Source organism: Neofelis nebulosa, chromosome 4, assembly GCF_028018385.1.
Source record: "Neofelis nebulosa isolate mNeoNeb1 chromosome 4, mNeoNeb1.pri, whole genome shotgun sequence".
Classification (NCBI taxonomy): Eukaryota; Metazoa; Chordata; class Mammalia; order Carnivora; family Felidae; genus Neofelis; species Neofelis nebulosa.
Genome location: NC_080785.1, coordinates 45,959,825 through 45,980,270, shown reverse-complemented (window position 1 = coordinate 45,980,270; position 20,446 = coordinate 45,959,825). Strand labels below are relative to the sequence as shown.

Below are 20,446 nucleotides of genomic sequence, written 5' to 3'. Positions count from 1 at the left end.
ACAATCAGGCAGTGAGAGGGATGCTAAGAAACCAGTGGTTGCAATGCTAGGTGTTAAGTATGACATGGGTTCCTTGTTACATCATCATTTTTGCTTTAATTAACTGCATATAATAACTTCAATTTACATTATTTATTAATAAGGGTAATTCACTTTGGTATTTACATTTTTTCTGTGTGTCTCTTAGATACTGTATTTTTTCACTTGCCACCCAGAAATGGAAATGGAGCTACAGTATATGGTATCTCCTGCTATCGGCAAATTGAAGCCAAGGTATGGTAGTACAATGAACAACAACAAAAACACTGATAGTGTTTTCAAAATTTTTATAAACAATTTGAAGTTGTTTTCCCAGTAGTACCAGTTTATTCACATGAATGTTTTTGTAAGTTGACATGGTAAGTATAATTGCCATAAAATAGTTTGTCCATTTTTTTTTTTAAATGTTTATTTTTGAGAGAGAGCGCACGAGCGGAGGAGGGGCAGAGAGAGAGAGAGGGACAGAGGATCCATAGTGGGCTCTGTGCTCACAGTGGAGAGCCCAATGCAGGGCTGGAACTCACAAACCATGAGATCATGATCTGAGCCCAAGTCAGGTGCTTAACCGACTGAGCCACCCAGGCATCCATTGTCTCTAGATAGTTGTACCTAAATTATCCATCTGTCTTCAGAATGCTGTATTTAAATTTTACAGTGTTCTTGAATTTTCTTTTTCTAATGTTTGGTATGTAATTTAGAAAAATTAAGTGATAATGTGTGTTGTATTTTAAGCAGCTGTTTAGAATTAGTGGAAAGTACTTGTAGTAGCTTTGAAATACTTGCATGTTATCTTAATTATGTACAACTCAGATTTTGTTAATTCTTAAATTACCTGCCAGCTTAATGTCTGAATTACTATAATAGCTCTAATTAATACAAATAAGCCAAGATGGGTAGCTTCCCCTTTCATGGTTTGATTCTGAGCAGCACTTTTTTGTGTCTCACCAGTTTTTTGTGGTGAGGACACTCTGAGTAAAAATCTCTTGCCTTTCGTTAGATCATTAATACTCTAGTGTTTCTCAACTTTGGCTGCACATTGGAGTCACCTGGGGACCTCTAAATACTAGAGATGACTGGGTCCCAACCCCAGAGATTCTGGTTTAATGTTCTGGTTATCAGGTGATTGCAAACCACCGCAGTGTTTTTTAACTGGAGTTACCTGGAGACCCTTTTTTTTTTTTTTTTAAATACACAGCTGGCCTTTCCTTCTACTAAATTAGGATCTCTCAGAGTAAGCCTAGGTAACTCTAAGTTTTAAAAGGCTTCCTCAGGGAATAATTAAGTTAGTAAATCTTCTAAAATTTTCTTTAGCTTTTTATAATGACCATTTCAAACATGCAGATAAATGAAAAGAATTGTACAATGAACACCTGTATACCCACCATCTAGAGTCAACAGTAGTCAGCATTCTACCACATTTGCTTAGTGTGTGTCTGCTTTTTTCCCTGAACCATTTAGAAATAAATTGCAGGTGTAAATTCCACCATACCCAAAGTTGTTAACTACTGTGAAATAGTCCTTCATGTACAGGGCCTGAAATATAGGACACACCCAGTAAATACCTATGGAATGAATAACTGAATTTAAAGGTAAACCTGAGGGTAAGAGTTAGCTTGGTAGTTTTTGTGCATTTGATTGCCTCATATACTATTACCCTTAATCTATGTTTACATGAGATGAACTGAATTGCTCCCCTTTCTTGGAGACTGTTCCTTTTACTCTAGTCCCCTATAGATTGCGCAGACACAAGTAAAATTATTTCCTCAAACTGTCGACATTAACAGTTCTCATGCTTCACATAGCCTTTAAATGGCATTTCATACCATCTGTCTCCCTTATCCATTGGGTCTGATCCACTCCACAGTATATTGGCATTGCCCATTTCTCTAAATATTTCTATCCTCACCTGATAACAGATATGAGAAGGACCTAGAGCCTAGGAGAAAAACTGATTCCCTTTGACTGAGGGTGAGACCTGACAGATGAATCCAGTCGAGGCAGAGAGGTAGAAAACAGATTGAGGGAAGGTTGTATTCTTGACTTAATGACTAGTCGTCAGTCGTAAGTCACTTGAAGACACTGAGGCCCATTGGTCCTCAGGACAGGTGCCAGGAGATGTTAGGCTGTATACCACAAAGGGGAAGAGTAGTTCTTAGTTCGCTCACAGAGTTACCTAGAGTTACCTGATGATTAAATCAAGGCTTGTTCTTTTTTTTTTTTTTTTTTTTTTTAATTTTTTTTTTTCAACATTTTTTATTTTATTTTTGGGACAGAGAGAGACAGAGCATGAACGGGGGAGGGGCAGAGAGAGAGGGAGACACAGAATCGGAAACAGTCTCCAGGCTCTGAGCCATCGGCCCAGAGCCTGACGCGGGGCTCGAACTCACGGACCGCGAGATCGTGACCTGGCTGAAGTCGGACGCTTAACCGACTGCGCCACCCAGGCGCCCCTCAAGGCTTGTTCTTTACTAGCAGAGAATGTAGACCTCTTAACGTGGTCGTTCTCACAATCATCAAGGCATGAGTTATGGCTCAGGGCTGGGCTATAATACCAGTTTTCCAGTATAATCTAGGCCCTTCTCACCAGAAACAGTAGTCTCGGAGTGCCCATTTTCAAACCAGAACCAAGGACATTTGATTTGAATTATGGGTGTGGCAACTTACACAAAAAGTATTCTCAGACGGTAGGTTCCTTGAGGGTAGGGATTGTCTCTCACTGTTACATTCTCAGTGCCTACCAGATTCTGGGACATAGTTTCCTGGCTGACTCATTCAATAGGTATTTTCAGAGATTCTCAATACATTTGGAATTTAACTAAATGTTAGAATTTTTTTCTATCTCACTATTTTTACATTGAAAGAATGATTTTTAAATATTTCTATGAAATATTAATAATGACTCTTTGTTTATAATAGGCATTGAAAGTGCGGCAAGCAGATATCACCAGAGAGACGGTTCAGAAAAGTGTCTGTGTTCTAAGCAAGTTGGTAAGAAACCAAATAACTCATTAATGTGTTCGTTAACCATGGCAGATTTTTAGTTGAGAATAAGGCATTATTAGAAAAAGGAGAGATTTGGGGCGCCTGGGTGGCGCAGTCGGTTAAGCGTCCGACTTCAGCCAGGTCACAATCTCGCGGTCCATGAGTTCGAGCCCCGCGTCAGGCTCTGGGCTGATGGCTCAGAGCCTGGAGCCTGTTTCCGATTCTGTGTCTCCCTCTCTCTCTGCCCCTCCCCCGTTCATGCTCTGTCTCTCTCTGTCCCAAAAATAAAAAACGTTGAAAAAAAAATTAAAAAAAAAAAAAAAGAAAAAGGAGAGATTTATGGACAGTAATAGATTAAAATTCATCAGGGGCCCATTTTTTATTCTTGTGCATCAGCTTTTTCTCTGCCTTTCAGCAGTTTTACTCTCATTTGCACCATTACCCACAACTAGGTAAGTGGAAGGAAATCTTCTAGATAGGTTTTTGGGAAAGAGGTTGACACTTGCCCAAAATGAAGTAGCTGATATATTTCATTTATCCTTTTTTATTTTGTTTTTAAGACTTTGGATGATATTTTACTAAAACTCAGAATATTATAATCATTCAGATTGTATTGATACAGAAGTATATGACTCTTGCTATGAAAAATGGTAGCCTTAACTTGCTTTTTAAAAAAAAAATTTTTTTTTAACGTTTATTTATTTTTGAGACAGAGACAGAGCATGAACAGGGGAGGGGCAGAGAGAGGGGGAGACATAGAATCTGAAACAGGCTCCAGGCTCTGAGCTGTCAGCACAGAGCCCGACGTGGGGCTCGATCTCACGGACCGTGAGATCATGACCTGAGCCGAACCTGAGTCAGATGTTCAACCGACTGAGCCACCCAGGCACCCCTTAACTTGCTCTTTAAAACTTAAGATTTTTGAGGAATGGAAATGACATAATTGTACAATAGCAATGCTTTACAGTTGTTTCATCCATGTACAAGTTGATCAGATGCAGGTGTATAATTATTTTAACTTTTTATTTTTAGTAGGAAATGTGTAACACTTCTTATTTTCCATAGTTCCCTATTAAATCATTTGTAATATTCCATTTTTATTACTAATAGGATATTAACACCTTTACTGGTAGCATCAAACGACTAATTCTACATATAAAATATTATCCCCCAAGTCCCTTTTGTGGGGAGAAATCCAGATCTCTATCATGTTAATTATCTTACAGCTATATGATTATTGAATACAATCATTTCTGCATTTAACCTAAATCAAAATGGAGAATATTTCATTTGCCTAGTCACCAAATGTATGTAGGTTTTGTTTCATTATGTCTTCTACATTGTCCAGTTTCTTACATCCACCGACAATTTGAATGTAGTTTGCTTAATATAAGTTAAGATTTGTAAAATAGGATTTATTTTGACTTTTCAGTACTAAGCTTTAAAAAAAAATCCTGAATAATAATAATAATATACTGTGAGCCTTAATAATAAGATTTTGAGGATCAGATATTTCTTCCAAGATCTTAGTTTTAAATAGAGGGCAAGAATAGACTCCTTTAAAAAAAAAAAAAAAAAAAAGGAGTGGATGTAAAAGACCCTGATATCAGAAAATTAATAGATTGTACACAGTTTCTAAAATGGTAGCCTGGGGGCGCCTGGGTGGCGCAGTCGGTTAAGCGTCCGACTTCAGCCAGGTCACGATCTCGCGGTCCGTGAGTTCGAGCCCCGCGTCGGGCTCTGGGTTGATGGCTCAGAGCCTGGAGCCTGTTTCTGATTCTGTGTCTCCCTCTCTCTCTGCCCCTTCCCCGTTCATGCTCTGTCTCTCTCTGTCCCAAAAATAAATAAAAAAAAAAAAAGTTGAAAAAAAAAAAATTTTTAAAATGGTAGCCTGAAAAATAGACTTCAATGAATTACTTTTTTTTTTTTTTAATCGATGAATTACTCTTTTATACTGGGCCAGATAACCAAAGCATAGGAGTACCAGATGTTCAAGCAAACACATGTTGAAAGGCTTCCTGAGTAATCTTTCTTCAAAGAACAATTATAATAACAATAAATGTCATTTATCAGATGACTATATGTCAGGTATTAATTCAATACCAGACACTTTTTAGATATAATTGTGATTTGAATCCTCATGTAAAAACAGATCTAAGTATTTGTTGCTTTCATTTTACAAAGAAACATGTAGAATAGAGAAAAAATGTCTAACTCTCATAGACCTGTGTAACTACTAAGTGATAAAATTGGGGCGAAGATCCGGGTTTTATCTGTCTTTAAGTATAGGGAATAGGGAGAGCTAGCTTATGCAGAAAGGTTTGATGGTTCATAGTGCATTGTAGTCTCTATATAAAAATATAATGACTTTATACTTAGATATTCTGGATGGTAATAATGATATAGTAACAGGGATATTGGTGGTGGGAGGGGACTCTTCCAGTGTTACTTGTATTAACTAATTGTATAATAATTATATACAGCATTGGTCTCTGTATTCTAAGAAGTACATAGAAATCAGAAAACATCTAGAAAATAACATTGAAAATAAAAAGGATGGAAATGGTATAAGAGGGTCTTAAATAGAAGTAAGAATTAAGGAATAATTTTGTTGAAGCATACAAAGGAATATTTTGATAAAGGACACAGACCAGTTGTTCTAAGCCTCCAAAGAAGACAAAAAAGGGAAATGAACTTAAATTTAATCATGAATGTTCAATTAGATATAAGAACCGGCTATTATAAGGATGATTAAATGTCACCACAAACCAGTGTAACTGTAGAATTAAAATGTCATAAATTTTATAATGACTATTTGCAACAACATGGATGGAACTCTATAGAGTATATTACGCTAAGCTAAATTAGAGAAAGACAAATATATGACTTCACTCATGCAGAATTTAAGATGCAAAACGGATGAACATAAGGGAAGGGAAGCAAAAATAACGTAAAAAGAGAGAGGGAGACAAACCATAAGAGACTTAAATACAGAGAACAAACAGGGTTGCTGGTGGAGTGTTGGGGGATAGGCTAAATGGGCAAGGGGCATTAAGGAAGACACTTGTTGGGATGAAGACTGGTTATATGTGGGGGATGAGTCACTGCCCTTGAAATTATTATTGCACTATATGCTAACTTGGTTATAAAATAAAAATAAATAAATAAAAATGGAAATTTTTATAATGACTAATGTTGAAGTGCCTTTTTAAGATTTTTTTTAACGTTTATTGATTTTTTTTAATATAATTTATTGTCAAATTGGTTAACATACAGTGTATAAAGTGTGCTCTTAGTTTTGAGGGTAGGTTCCTGTGGTTCATCGCTTACATAAACACCCAGTGCTCATCCCAACAAGTGCCCTCCTCAATGCCCATCACCCATTTTCTCCTCTCCCCCACTCCCCCCATCAGCCCTCAGTTTGTTCTCTGTGTTTAAGAGTCTCTTATGGTTTGCCTCCCTCCCTCTCTGTAACTATTTTTTTCCCCTTCCCTTCCCTCATGGTCTTCTGTTAAGTTTTTCCAAGATCCACATATGAGTGAAAACATGCTGTCTTTCTCTGACTTATTTCATTTAGCATAATACCTTCCAGTCCATCCATATTGCTGCAAATGGCATGATTTCATTCTTTATCATTGCCAAGTAGTATTTCATTGTATATATAAACCACATCTTTATCCATTCGTCAGTTGATGCACATTTAGGCTCTTTCCATAATTTGGCTTTTGTCAAAAGTGCTGGTATAAACATTGGAGTACGTGTGCCCCTATGAATCAGCACTCCAGTATCCTTTGGGTAAATTCCTAGTATTGCTATTTCTGGGTCATGGGGTAGTTCTATTTTTAATTTTTGAGGAACCTCCACTCTCTTTTCCAGAGCAGCTGTACCAGTTTGTATTCCCACCAACAGTGCAAGAGGGTTCCCATTTCTCCACATCCTCACCAGCATCTGTTGTTTCCTAAGTTGTTAGTTTTAGCCACTGTGACCCATGTGGGGTGGTATCTCACTGTAGTTTTGATTTGTATTTTCCTGATGATGAGTGATGTTGAGCATTGTTTCATGTATCTGTTAGCCATCTGGATGTCTTCTTTGGAAAAGTGTCTATTCATGTCTTTTTGCCCATTTCTTCACTGGATTATTTGTTTTTTGGGTGTTAAGTTTGGTAAGTTCTTTATAGATTTTGGATACTAATCCTTTATCCGATATGTCATTTGCAAATATCTTTTCCCATTCCGTCGGTTGCCTTTTAGTTTTGTTGATTGTTTCCTTTGCAGTCCAGAAGCTTTTTATCTTGATGAGGTCCCAATGATTCATTTTTGCTTTTAATTCCCTTGCCTTTAGAGATGTGTCAAGCAAGAAATTGCTGTGGCTGAGGTCAGAGAGGTTTTTTCCTGCTTTCTCCTCTAGGGTTTTGATGGCTGTCTCACATTTTGGTCTTTCATCCATTTTGAGTTTATTTTTGTGAATGGTATAAGAAAGTGGTCTAGTTTCATCCTTCTGCATGTTGCTATCTGGTTGTCCCAGCACCATTTGCTAAAGAGACTGTCTTTTTTCCATTGGATAGTGTTTCCTGCTTTGTTAAACATTAGTTGGCCATACTTTTGTAGGTCCAATTCTGGGTTCTCTATTCCATTGGTCTATGTGTCTGTTTTTGTGCCAATACCATACTGTCTTGATGATTACACCTTTGTAGCAGAAGCTAAAGTCTGGGATTGTGATGCTTCCCTCTTTGGTTTTCTTTTTCAATATTACTTTGGCTATTTGGGGTCTTCTGTGGTTCCATACAAATTTTAGGATTATTTGTTCTAGCTTTGAGAAGAATGCTGGTGCAATTTTGATTGAGATCGCTTTGGGTAGTATTGACATTTTAACAATATTTATTCTTCCAGTCCATGAGCATGGAATGTTTTTCCATTTGTTTGTGTCTTCTTCAATTTTCTTCATAAGTTTTCTGTAGTTTTCAGCATATAGATCTTTTACATCTTTGGTTAGGTTTATTCCTAGGTATTTTATAGGTCTTGGTGCAATTGTGAATGGGATCAATTTCTTGAATTCTCTTTCTGTTGCTTCATTATTGGTGTATAGAAATGCAACTGATTTCTGTACATTGATTTTTATACCCTGCGACTTCGCTGAATTTATGTATCAGTTCTAGCAGCCTTTTGGTGGCGTCTTTTGGGTTTTCCATGTAGAGTATCATGTCATCTGCAAAAAGTGAAAGTTTGACTTCTTCTTTGCCAATTTTGATACCTTTTATTTCATTTTGTTGTCTGCTGATACTAGGACTTCCAACACTATGTTAAACAATAGTGGTGAGAGTGGACATCCCTGTCGTGTTCCTTATCTCATGGGGAAGGCTCTCAGTTTTTTCCCCACTGAGGATATTAGCTTTGGGCTTTTCGTATATGGTTTTTATGATGTTTAGGTATGTTCCTTCTGTTCTGACTTTCTTGAGGGTTTTTATTAACAGAGGATGCTGTATTTTGTCAAGTGCTTTTTCTGCATCTATTGACAGGATCATATGGTTCTTATCCTTTCTTCTATTAATGTGATGTATTTGCGAATACATTGATTGATTTGAGAATATTGAACCAGCCCTGCAGCCCAGGAATGAATCCCACTTGATCCTGGTGAATAATTCCTTTTATATGCTGTTGAATTCGATTTGCTAGTATCTTGTTGAGAATTTTTGCATCCGTGTTCATCAGGGATATTGGCCTGTAATTCTCCTTCTTTGTGAGGTCTCTGGTTTGAGAATCAAGGTAACGCTGGCTTCATAGAATGAGTCCAGAAACTTTCCTTCTATTTCTGTTTTTTGGAACAGCCTGAGAAGGATAGGTATTAACTCTTCTTTAAATGTCTGGTAGAATTCCCCTGGGAAGCCATCTGGCGCAGGACTCTTCTTGGGAGATTTTTGATAACTGACTCAGTTTCTTCACTAGTTAAGGATCTGTTTAAATTTTTTATTTCTTCCCGTTTGAGTTTTGGTATTGTGTGGGTATCTAGGAATTTGTCCATTTCTTCCAGGTTGTCCGATTTGTTGGCATGTGATTTTTCATAATATTCTCTGATAATTGTGTTTCTGACGGATTGGTTGTGATAAGTCCATTTTCATTCGTGATCTTATCAGTTTGGGTCCTCTCTTTTTTTGAGAAGTCTGGCTAGGGGTTTATTAATTTTATTTATTTTTTCAAAAAACCAGCTTAGTTTCATTGATCTGTTCTGGGTTTTGTTTTGTTTTGTTTTGTTTTATTCTGTATTGTTGATTTCTGCTCTGATCTTTATTATTTCTCTTCTTCTGCTGGCCTTGGGGTTTCTTTGCTGTTCTGCTTCTAGTTCCTTTAGGAGTGCTCTTAGATTTTGCATTTGGGATTTTTCTTGTTTCTTGAGATAGGCCTGGATTGCAATGTCCTCTCCTCTTAGGACTGCCTTTGCTGCATCCCAAAAGGGTTTGGACTGTTGTATTTTCATTTCTTTGCATATATTTTTTAATTTCTTCTTTAATTGCCTGGTTGACCCATTCTTTCTTTAGTAGGATGTTCTTTAATCTCCATGCATTTGGAGATTTTCCAACCTTTTTCCTGTGGTTGATTTCAAGTTTCATAGCATGGTGATCTGAAAATGTGCATGATATAATCTCAGTTCTTTTATATTTATTGAGGGCTGTTTTGTGATCCACTGTGTGATCTATCTTGGAGAATGTTCCATGTGCACTCAATATAAGGTGTATTCTGCTTTAGGATGAAAAGTTCTGAATAGATCTGTCAAGTCCATCTGGTCCAGTGTATGATTCAGGGCCATTGTTTCTTTATTGATGTTCTGCATAGATGATGTGTCCATTGTTGTAAGTGGTATATTAAAGTCCCCTGCAATTACCACATTCTTCCCAATAAGATTGTTTATATTTGTGATTGTTTTATATATTTGGATGCTACTGAATTGGGTGCATACACATTTATAATTGTTAGCACTTCTTGATAGATAGACCCCATAATTATGGTATAATGCCCTTTTTCATCTCTTGTTACAGCCTTTAAACTCCAGTTTGTCTGATAGCATGATAAGTGGTTCTCCATCCCCTCACTTTCAGTCTGAAGGTGTCCTCAGGTCTAAAATGGGTCTCTTGTAGACAGCAAATAGATGGGTCTTGGGTTTGTTTTGTTTTTTTGTGTTGTTTTTTTTTTTTAATCCATTCTGATACCCTATGTCTTTTGATTGGAGCATTTAGTCCATTTACATTCAGTGTTATTGAAAGATATGGATTTAGAGTCATTGTGTTATCTGTAGGTTTCATGCTTGTAGCGATGTCTCTGATCCTTTGTGGTCTTTGCAACATTCCACTCAGAGTCCCCCTTAGGAGCTCTTGTAGGGCTGGTTTAGTGGCGATGAACTCCTTCAGTTTTTGTTTGTCTTGGAAAACCCTCCTATTCTGAATGACAGGCTTGCTGGATAAAGGATTCTTGGCTACATATTTTTCCTATTCAGTACATTGGAGTTTTTCCTGCCACTCCCTTCTGGCCTGCCAAGCTTCAGTAGATAGGTCTGCTATTACCCTTATGTGTCTGCCCTTGTAGAGGCTCATCTGTCCCTAGCTGCTTTCAGAATTCTCTCTTCATCTTTGTATTTTGCCAGTTTCACTATGTTATGTCAATGCAGAAGATCAATTCCTATTACGTCTGAAGGGAATTCTCTGGATTTCAGTGTCTGTTTCCTCTCCAGATTGGGGAAGTTCTCAGCTATGATTTGTTCGAGTACAATTTTCACCCCTTTCTCTCTCTTCTTTCTCTTTTCTATCAACTCCTGTGATACAGATATTAATACGTTTCATTGAATCACTTAGTTCTCTAATTCTCCCCTCATGGTCTAGAATTTTTTTTATCTCTTTCTCAGCTTCATCTTTTTCCATAATTTTATCTTCTATTTCACTTATTCTCCCCTCTGCCTCTTCGGTCCTCGCTATCACAGCCCCTCGTTTATTTTGCACCTCATTTACAGTATTTAATTCATCATGACTATTTTTTAGTTCCTTGATCTCTGCAGCAATAGATTCTCTGCTGCCTTCTATGCTTTTTTCAAGCCTAGCGATTAATATTATGACTATTATTCTAAATTCTTGTTCGGGGGCACCTGGGTGGCTCAGTTGGTTAAGCATCCGACTTAGGCTCAGGTCATGATCTCACAGCTCGTGAGTTTGAGCCCTGCGTTGGACTCTGCTCGGAGCCTGAAGCCTGCTTCAGATTCTGTGTCTCCCTCTCTCTGTCTGCCCCTAACCCACTTGCATTCTCTCTCTCTCTCTTTCAAAAATAAACACTTTAAAAAATTTAATTCTTGTTCAGTTATATTATTTATATATGTTTTGATCAATTCTTTAGCTATCATTTCTTCTTGGAATTTCTTTTGAGCATTCTTCTGTTTCGTCATTTTGGCTAGTTTTCTGTCCCTTATGTGTTTTAAAAAGCTTGTTGTGTGTCCTGTACCTGTGAGCACTACTGTATTAAAGAGGGGTCATACACTGCCCAGGGCCTGGCCCTTCAGGAGGTGTTTTTTAGAGTGTATTACTTGCTCTCTGTTGTGACTGGTTGCTTCATCTCCCTGTTCATAATGATGTTTTGGACCCTCCACCAGGTGTGCTTTGATTTGTTCATTGAAGTAGCCCTGGAAGAGAAAACAAACAAAAAACAAAGACCAAAAAAACAAAACAAAAATAAACACCAGCAACAGCAAAACATCGGGGTGGGGGCAGTGTTGATGTGAGAGGCCTTATCCCATACAAAGAAAGAAAGAAATGATGGGGGTGGGGGAAAAATAAAATAAAATAAAATAGACCAGCCAGAGCAACTATACAGCTTAATCCAGAGAGAGAAAGAGGAAAATAAAGAAGGAGATACAGAACAGGTATAAAGAGAATAGATTAAATATGTCTGCTTAAACAAACCAACAACCAAAATAATCAGACTAGAGGAGGGAAGAAATAAAAAGCAGAAAAGGAAGAAAAAATATATATATACACATATATACTAAGAATTGTCCAAGAATTAAATCAGAAAATGCAAAACCACTGGGTGTCTTGGAACCCGTGGCAGCATTGGTCTAGAGGAGGGGCTGCCTAGTTCATCAGCATCAATCCTGCTCCCGTAGATACAGTTACCAGGTGTGGAGGGGCGTGGTTTGGTGTAGGTGGGTCCCACCTCCACTGTGGGCCCACTGTCTGTTCCCTGAGGCCCTACCTTGTTGGTGATGGGGAGAAAAATGGTGACAACCCAGTCTCTCTTCCCTGCACTGGGTGTCCCAGACCAGTCTATTCAGGCCATCCTTACAGTGGCACAGGCATGAATATGGCAGTTTGTCCCGCTCTGCCAACTCCCGTGCCTCCCTGAGGCTGGACTTGGATTTAAACCCTGATGTCTTAAATATGCCCCAGTTCTGGGGAAGTGCCTCTCCACACCACCGATATATGGCCTCTGACTAGCGGGCACAGGCAGTCTTTGTCCTTTGAACGGTTATGTACCTTCTTCCCACTGCACTCCAGGGAGGGATTGCTTTCTCCCACTGCGGACTGCACCTCTGAACTACTTACTGAGCCTGGGGCTGGCTCCCCTCATCCCCAGGTGCCCGAACAGGGCAGCTGGCCCCAGTCCGGGGAAAGCTCAGCAGTTAGAGGTTGTATCTATGTCCCTCTCAGTCCGTGGTTTTTCTCTTGTCCAGATATGCTTCCCCAGCCTTTCTCTTCCCTTTGTCTCTCCGCAGAAGGGGATCCCACCCATCCCTGCCTACACTGCCCATTTTATCTCTCCCAGTTCACAGTCACGCACCTATGGCCCTCCAGGTTATCCCTGTGGGCCCTTGGAGAAGGCTCTGTCACTCTGCAGCCTGGACTCTTGGAATTCAAAGTCCTTTGGCCTCAACACTGCTGTGTTTGAGGGACAAGGGAACTTTGGGTTCCCCTACTTCTCCACCATGTTGGATCTCTCCAATGTTTATTTTTGAGAGAGAAAGCGCATGCCCATGTGCGCACATGAGCGGGGGAGGGGCAGAGAGAGAGAGAGAGAGACACAGAATCCGAAGCAGGCTCCAGGCTCCGAGCTGTCAACACAGAGCCTGATGCTGGGCTTGAATCCACGAACCACAAGATCATGACCTAGGCCCAAGTCAGATGCTTAACTGAGCCCCCCAGGTGCCCCTGTTTAAGTGCTTTTACCCTGTGTTATATTCTGGAAACAACCTCATAAGATGTACTGTCTTTTCATATGCTGGTGTTCATATCAGCAAGCAGGTGTGGGGAAATTTGGTGCCCAGGGTCATGTAGCTGAGTGATGCAATATACCCAAGACGTCTGCCCACACACACTCAACCACTGTACTCCAAGGGTCAGGTGCTTTTCAACAGCAGCAATAGAGCTAGAACAGATTATTTAACAGCTTTCAGCTGTGAATAGTAAGATACTAAAGTTGAAGTTACTTTTTCTCCCTGTTCTCTTTCAATTACAAGTTTGTAAGGTGTTTGATTTTTTTCCTATTACCAAACTAATAGTAATTTTTTCTTCTTTAAGCCTCTCTATGGCTTGCTTCAAGCAAAACTTCAGCTCATTACACATGCATATTTTGAAGAGAAGGATTTTTCCCAAATTTCCATTCTAAAGGTAACTATATCCCTTTATAGCTGTATTTGGCTGAAGACTGTTTCATGAATCAAGTAAATCTTGTCAACAGTATTGTAAAGATAATCTTTTGTTAGCTTAAGAAAGACATTCTTCTTAAGAATGGCAAGGGATTTGCCCAAAATGTACAGATCATATTTATTAAATTTAATCATACTGCCTTTTATTAAATAATGACTACAAAGAAGTGCAATTAAGTGCCTCTGTTAATGGATAGTAGCTCGTTTGCTATGGCATTGCTTTTCTAAATTTGCTTATTTACTGCACAGTGTGTTTGTATATTAGTCTTCTGGTTTCTATCTCCCAAAGCAATAAATAAATAAATAAATAAATAAATAAATAAATAAATAAAGACTACGTGACTATTTTACTAAAGATGGATAACATGTTTTTCTCAGGGCTGCCATGAATGTGTAGAACATGGATCTCTCCTGGATCCTAGTGAGTGTAGGACAATTAGGTGTTTACCAAAGAAGTAGAGGGAACTTAGCCTACAATCCATACCACCATGTGAATGAACTAAGCTCTTAAATGAAGAGGAAGAGAAGGAGGGAGTGCTGGAAACTGGTAAGGTTTCAGAGAGACCTTGATTATTTTTAAATTTAGGGTATGGCAAAACAAACTGTCTAGGTTAAAGAACCAAGTTTTTCCTGGTCATCATACCTCTAATTTAGTGTCTGAAATGATTGTAAAATGTTCTAAATTGAGTCTATATTTTATAGGAGCTTTATGAACATATGAATAGTTCCTTGGGAGGAACTTCATTAGAAGGATCCCAAGTATATCTTGGTAAGTAGCTTTTCTACAGATCAGAAGAAATGCCCTCATTTCTTTTTGTTTGGTAAACCAAGTTGCATGTAAAACTGCATAATCAAAATTAATTTTCTATAAGTGATCTAAACTTAAATTCTTCAGTGTTTGATGTTTCCTTAAATATCTTCTTCACTAGTATTTGTATTGAAAAGAGTTACAATGTAATTGTAGCGATATTTGGAACTATTACTGTATAAATCACATTTCTGCTTTTCAGAGTAGTAGTGGAAGTGTTTTCTTTTCCTTATGGTAACGCTGGCCAAGTCAATTCCCTTTCATGACAGGGAGAGCAAGAGAGAGAGAGAGAGAGAGAGATCTGCTCAGTTCTTTTTTATCCTAAGATTTTTCAAGTAGGGGGTTTTGTTTAATTTATACTGTTCTGACAGTCCAGGATATTCATTGGTGTCCACGTTGCTCAAATAGGCACTCAATAAATATCCTTTTTATGATTAGAAAAAAAATTTGCATCACAGTGATTTATGCTCACTGACTCGGTTCCTATTTTAGCATGAAGCAGCTAAACTGTAGTAGTTCCCTTTTAAATTTTTTTTTTTTTAATGTTTTTTATTTATTTTTGGGACAGTCAGAGACAGAGCATGAACGGGGGAGGGGCAGAGAGAGAGGGAGACACAGAATCGGAAACAGGCTCCAGGCTCCGAGCCATCAGCCCAGAGCCTGACGCGGGGCTCGAACTCACGGACCGCGAGATCATGACCTGGCTGAAGTCGGACGCTTAACCGACTGCGCCACCCAGGCGCCCCAGTAGTTCCCTTTTATAATCCAGTGTATAATGTAAGCTGGTCACAAAACTCCTAAGAATATATGTTTCTCTGAATTATTTTCTCTAGTCCTATGACAGATGTTCAGAGAAGACTATGATGCAGAAATAATAGCCATGGAGTGTGGCGAACAAAAACCATATTTAAATGATTGCCACTATAGTATAAGCTTCGTAATATCTAAACTTGTATGATTTGTAAGATACTTGTAGAATGGGGAGAAAACAGTAGAGCTGCATTGCCCAGAGCAGTAGCCATTAGCCTCATGTGACTATTTACATTTAGATTAGAATTAGTAAAAGTTAAAGTTAAAAAGTCAGTCTGTCAGTACACTTGATACATTTCTTTTTTTTTTTTAATTTATTTTTAGAGAGAGCACCTGTGTGCAAGTAGGGGAGGGGCAGAGAGAGGGAGAGAGAATCCCAGGCAAGCTCTGCAATGACAGTGCCAGGCTCGCACTCATGAACCTGAAGATCATGAGCTGAGCCGAAACCAAAAGTTGGACACTTAACTGATGGAGCCACCCAGACACCCCAACTTGGCTACATTTCAAATGTTCATTGGCCACATGTGGCTACTGTATTGGACAGCACAGATGTAGAACATTTCCATCATTGTAAAAAGTTCCATTCGACCATGCTGTGTTTGACTGTTAATAGTTATTTGAGAAATTCTTTGTTTTTTGGTTTTGGGTTCTTTATTTTGGGGTGGGGGAGAGCGCACACACATGAGCATGTGTGTTGGGGAAGGACAGAGAGGGAGAGTGAGAATTCCAGTGCGGAACCTGACATGGGGCTCAGCCTTATGAACCATGAGATCATAACCTGAGCTGAAATCAAGAGTCCAACATTTAACTGACTGAGCCACCCAGGTGCCCCAGTTGTTTGATTAAATCCTGAGTATATGTGTACATAATGAAATATTACATAAGTATTTTAATGTTTGCATATTCTTACCATTCCTGTTTTTTACCCGCCTTTCTTTTGATGGGGAAAAATCTTTCTTTAACAAAACCCATATGTTGTCATCACAGATTAGCTTTCTTGTTAACATTGTAGGTCTGTCTCCTCGAGATCTTGTGCTTCATTTTCGACATAAGGTATGATACCTTACTTAACTTATGATGTATTAAAGTTATATTCATTTAACTTAGTAAATTCCATGTGCTACAAAGTCAAATGGAGATTGTGGCATACTAGGTTTTAGTTCTTCTAAGACAGTACTCATAAGGGTAAAAGTTGAAAGTGTTGGTAGTGTTAGTGCTTATCTGATAGAAAGTTTTTAAAGTACTGTATAGGAATACTGTCTACTTCTGTGCAGGAGAGGATACTTTTTTCTGTTGCCTTTGTAATTTCAGATATCATGAAGTTAGAGCAGAAAGAAACCTGTTTTAATCTTGCAGAACACTTTATATGTTGCTCATAGTGAAACATTTTCCCTTAAAATATCTATACTTATCTGATCTTTATTATTAAAGTATATGCTGACTGGGACATATACACATTGATTATTCATTTAACAAACACTTATTGAGTATCTGCTATGTGAATGCCCTGGACATCCAGAAATAAATGAATAGTCCCTGCCCTTTAAGGAGCTTGCAAATATTTCAAGCAGAAATGCGTAACTTTCCAAAAAGCACAATTTGTTAGAGATTTAAGGGGTTCTCACATTTTTTAGAAGACACATAATTTTTTATTTTTCAGCATAAGTTAATAATTTCCAGTGTATTTTTAAGCATTATAGTTAATATTATTGATTAAATGATCTATGGTTATGTTTGAGGAAGGGAAAAGGGAAATAAATTAAAAGCATGAGTTTATTTTAATATAATATTTTTTTTCTTTAGGTCTTAATCCTGTTTAAACTAATTCTTCTTGAAAAAAAGGTGAGATTTGAAGGAATGAAATATTTAACAGTTATTGGCATTTCTTAAATACTATATAAACTTAAAACCTAATTGTAAATTATAAATTAAGACTTTTTGTCTATCAAATTGTGGTGTACTGAAGCACCTATTGTTCACTACCATAGAAGTATAAATTTGTGTAGTCTTTTCCGGGGACAATTTGACAGTATCCAGTTATCAGAATAGTTTTGACTACAGGGAACATAAAAGTCCAATTTAGGGGTGCCTGGGTGGCTCAGTCGGTTGAGTGTCTGACTCCGGCTCAGGTTATGATCTCACAGTTTGTGAGTTTGAGCCCCACGTCGGGCTCTGTGCTGACAACTTGGAGCCTGGAGCCTGCTTCCAATCCTGTGTCTCCCTCCCTCTCTGCCTCTCCCCAACTCTCAACTTTGTCTCACTCTGTCTCTTAAAAATAAATAAATGTAAAAAAATAAATAAATAAAAAACAATTTAAACTGACTTAGGGGCGCCTGGGTGGCTCAGTTGGTTAAGCATCTTGACTTTGGCTCAGGTCGTGATCTTGACGTTTGTGAGATCGAGCCCGCATCGGGCTCTGCTGACAGCTCAGAGCCTGGAGCCTGCTTTGGATTCTGTGTCTCCCTCTCTCTCTGCCCCTCCCCCACTAATGCTATGTCTCTCTGTCAAAAATAAATAAACATTAAAAAAATTTTTTTTAAACTGACTTAAATAATACGGATATGTATTGGCTTATGGCAGACTTCAGGACTGGTTGATTAAATGGTTCTACGGTATAATTAAGTACCTAGATTTTTTTCCATCTCTTTGCTTTACAGTCTGCAGTGCTAGCTTTATCCTGAGCCTGATTTCCCTTGTAGTGTAGGTTAACTGCCAGTTAATTGCCAGATAACTGGTCTATACCTATTCCCAAACCATTAAAAAGAATCTTCCTTTCAGTTTGTTTAGACCCATGAGGCCATGTGCCTAGAATGAATAAAAAATTGTTGCCAAAGAAGTACATATACTGATTGGTTTTAACTTGGGGTCCACACCACTCTCTAGTACAAAGAGATGGGATTGCTATGATTTTAGACCAAGGTTCTACAAACCAAGGTTCTACCAAATCTGGCCCACCCCTGTTTTTATAAATAAAGTTTTATTGGAACACAGTTATACTCATTCATCTACTTATCACTAAGGGTATTTTTGCACTACAGTGGCAGAGTTGAATTGTTGTGACAGAGACTATATATATTACCTACAAAGGAAGAATTCTTACTATTTATAACCCTTTATAGAAAACGTTGGCTTCACCTCTGGTTGAGACTAATCAGGAGCCACCCTTGGGTCTGGGGCCAGTTTTTTGTTATTGTGTTAAGTTTACTTATTTATTTTGAGAGAGTCAAGCACACACAAGCCTGAGTGGGGGTGGGGCAGAGAGAGAGGGAGAGAGAATCCCAAGCAGACTCCTCGCTGTCAGTGCAGAGCCCGACATGGGGCTAGATCTCACAAACGGGGAGATCATTACCTGAGCCGAAATCAATAGTTGGATGCTTAACCAGCTAAGCCACTCAGGGACCTCTGGGGCCAGTTTTATATACCATATTACTGTGCTAAGTGGAGTAGGGGTGGAACAGTTGTTGAAAGTCAGCCATTTATGGCTGGTATGGTTTAGTCTAGTATGGTTTGTTACCTTAAAAGTATTTATTCCTGGAGAGCCTGGGTGGCTCATTTGGTACCCCAACAATGTTTTGAACTTCTTAGCCGAATTTTTAATTGTTGTAAAATACATGTAACATATAATTTACCATCTTAACCATTTTTAAGTGTATAGTTGAGTGGCATTACATACCTTCACATTGTTGTGCTATCATCATCATCCACTCACAAACTCTTTATTGTGCAAAACTAAAACTGTATCCCTTAAATAACTTCCCATTTTCTTATTCCCACTGACCCTGACCCTTCTACTTACGGTTTCTATGAATTTGGCTACACTAAGTTCTTATATAAGTGAAATCATTCAGTATGTCTTTTTGCGACTGGCTTATTTTACTAAGCATAATGTCCTCAAGGCTGATCCATGTGTTAGAATTTCCTTCCTTTTTAAGGCTGAATAATATCTGTTGTACATACCACATTTTGTTTATCCCTTCGTCCTTTGATGGACATTTGAAGGTGGTTGCTTCCACCTTCTGACTCTCATGAATGGTATGTGTACATCTCTTCAACACCTTGCTTCCAATTCTTTTGTGTATATACCCAGAAGTGGTATTGCTGGACCAGACGGTATTCTACTTTTAATTCTTTTGATGAACCACCATACTGTTTTCCATAGTGGCTGCACCATTTTACATTCCTGTCAGTAATGCACAGGGGTTCCAGTGTCTCTACATCTTTACCAACATTTGCTATTTTTTAGTTTTTTGATAGTGGCCATTCTAATAGGTATGAGGTAGTATCTCCTGGGTTTAATTTGCATTCCCTAATGGTTAGTTATGTTGACCACCTTTTCATGTGCTTATTGGTCATTTGTATGACTTCCTTGAAGTCTGTTTAAGTCCTTTGCCCATTTTTTGATCAGGTTGTAGGTTTTTTGTTGTTGTATGTTTCAAACTTTGGTATTCATAATAAAAAATGCTTTACATTGCAACCCAGAGCACATATAGATGTATGTATCTGAAACAACAGTCTTGCAAAATAGAACTTAAACTAGTTGCATGCAGTGGCATTTATGATCATGTATCTTTATGTAATGTGGCAAATCACAGGTACACTCTTTTCATACTGATTTGATGAAATCAGGCTGCTCTTTAATGCAACATTTGGTTTCTCCATACTTGCAAAGCACTCAAGATTACTCTGTAAGGAAAACATAGACAATTGTGGGTACTGTGCTCTGTCAGATAGCACTTGAGTGTCACTAAATAATTTGTTTATAATGGGGAAAAAAAAACTCACCTAAGCAAATCTTTGCTTGTTTTTTTTCCAACCAATTTAATGATGAGCATTGTTACATTTCATGCAATATCTAATCCTGTTTGTGATTTTTTTCTCAGTTTTTATTCTGAAAAATGTCAAACCTGCAGAAAAGTTGATAGAATCCTATAATGAACTTTTATACCCTTGATCTGCATTTACCATTTGTTAACATTTTGCCACTTTTGCATTATATTGCTTTATATATGTTCATTTTTTCCCCCTGAATCCTAATTTTTTTTTTTCAACGTTTTTTTATTTTGGGGACAGAGAGAGACAGAGCATGAACAGGGGAGGGGCAGAGACAGAGGGAGACACAGAATCGGAAAC

General features: G+C 38.2%; 1 protein-coding gene across 4 annotated transcripts in view; it reads left to right on the top strand.

Annotated features, from left to right (window-relative positions):
• AVL9 (AVL9 cell migration associated) overlaps positions 1–20,446 on the top strand; it is a 75,999-nt gene that overhangs the window by 23,573 nt on the left and 31,980 nt on the right. For all 4 annotated transcript variants that reach the window (XR_009260334.1, XR_009260335.1, XR_009260336.1 and 1 more), the window contains exons 3-8: positions 188–273; positions 2,956–3,027; positions 13,571–13,660; positions 14,401–14,467; positions 16,329–16,369; positions 17,120–17,158. Coding sequence is in view for 1 of the 4 variants with exons in the window: in XM_058724654.1 (XP_058580637.1) it covers positions 188–273; positions 2,956–3,027; positions 13,571–13,660; positions 14,401–14,467; positions 16,329–16,369; positions 17,120–17,158 (395 nt within the window). In the remaining 3 variants the exon portion in view is untranslated. The remainder of the gene's footprint in view (positions 1–187; positions 274–2,955; positions 3,028–13,570; positions 13,661–14,400; positions 14,468–16,328; positions 16,370–17,119; positions 17,159–20,446) is intronic.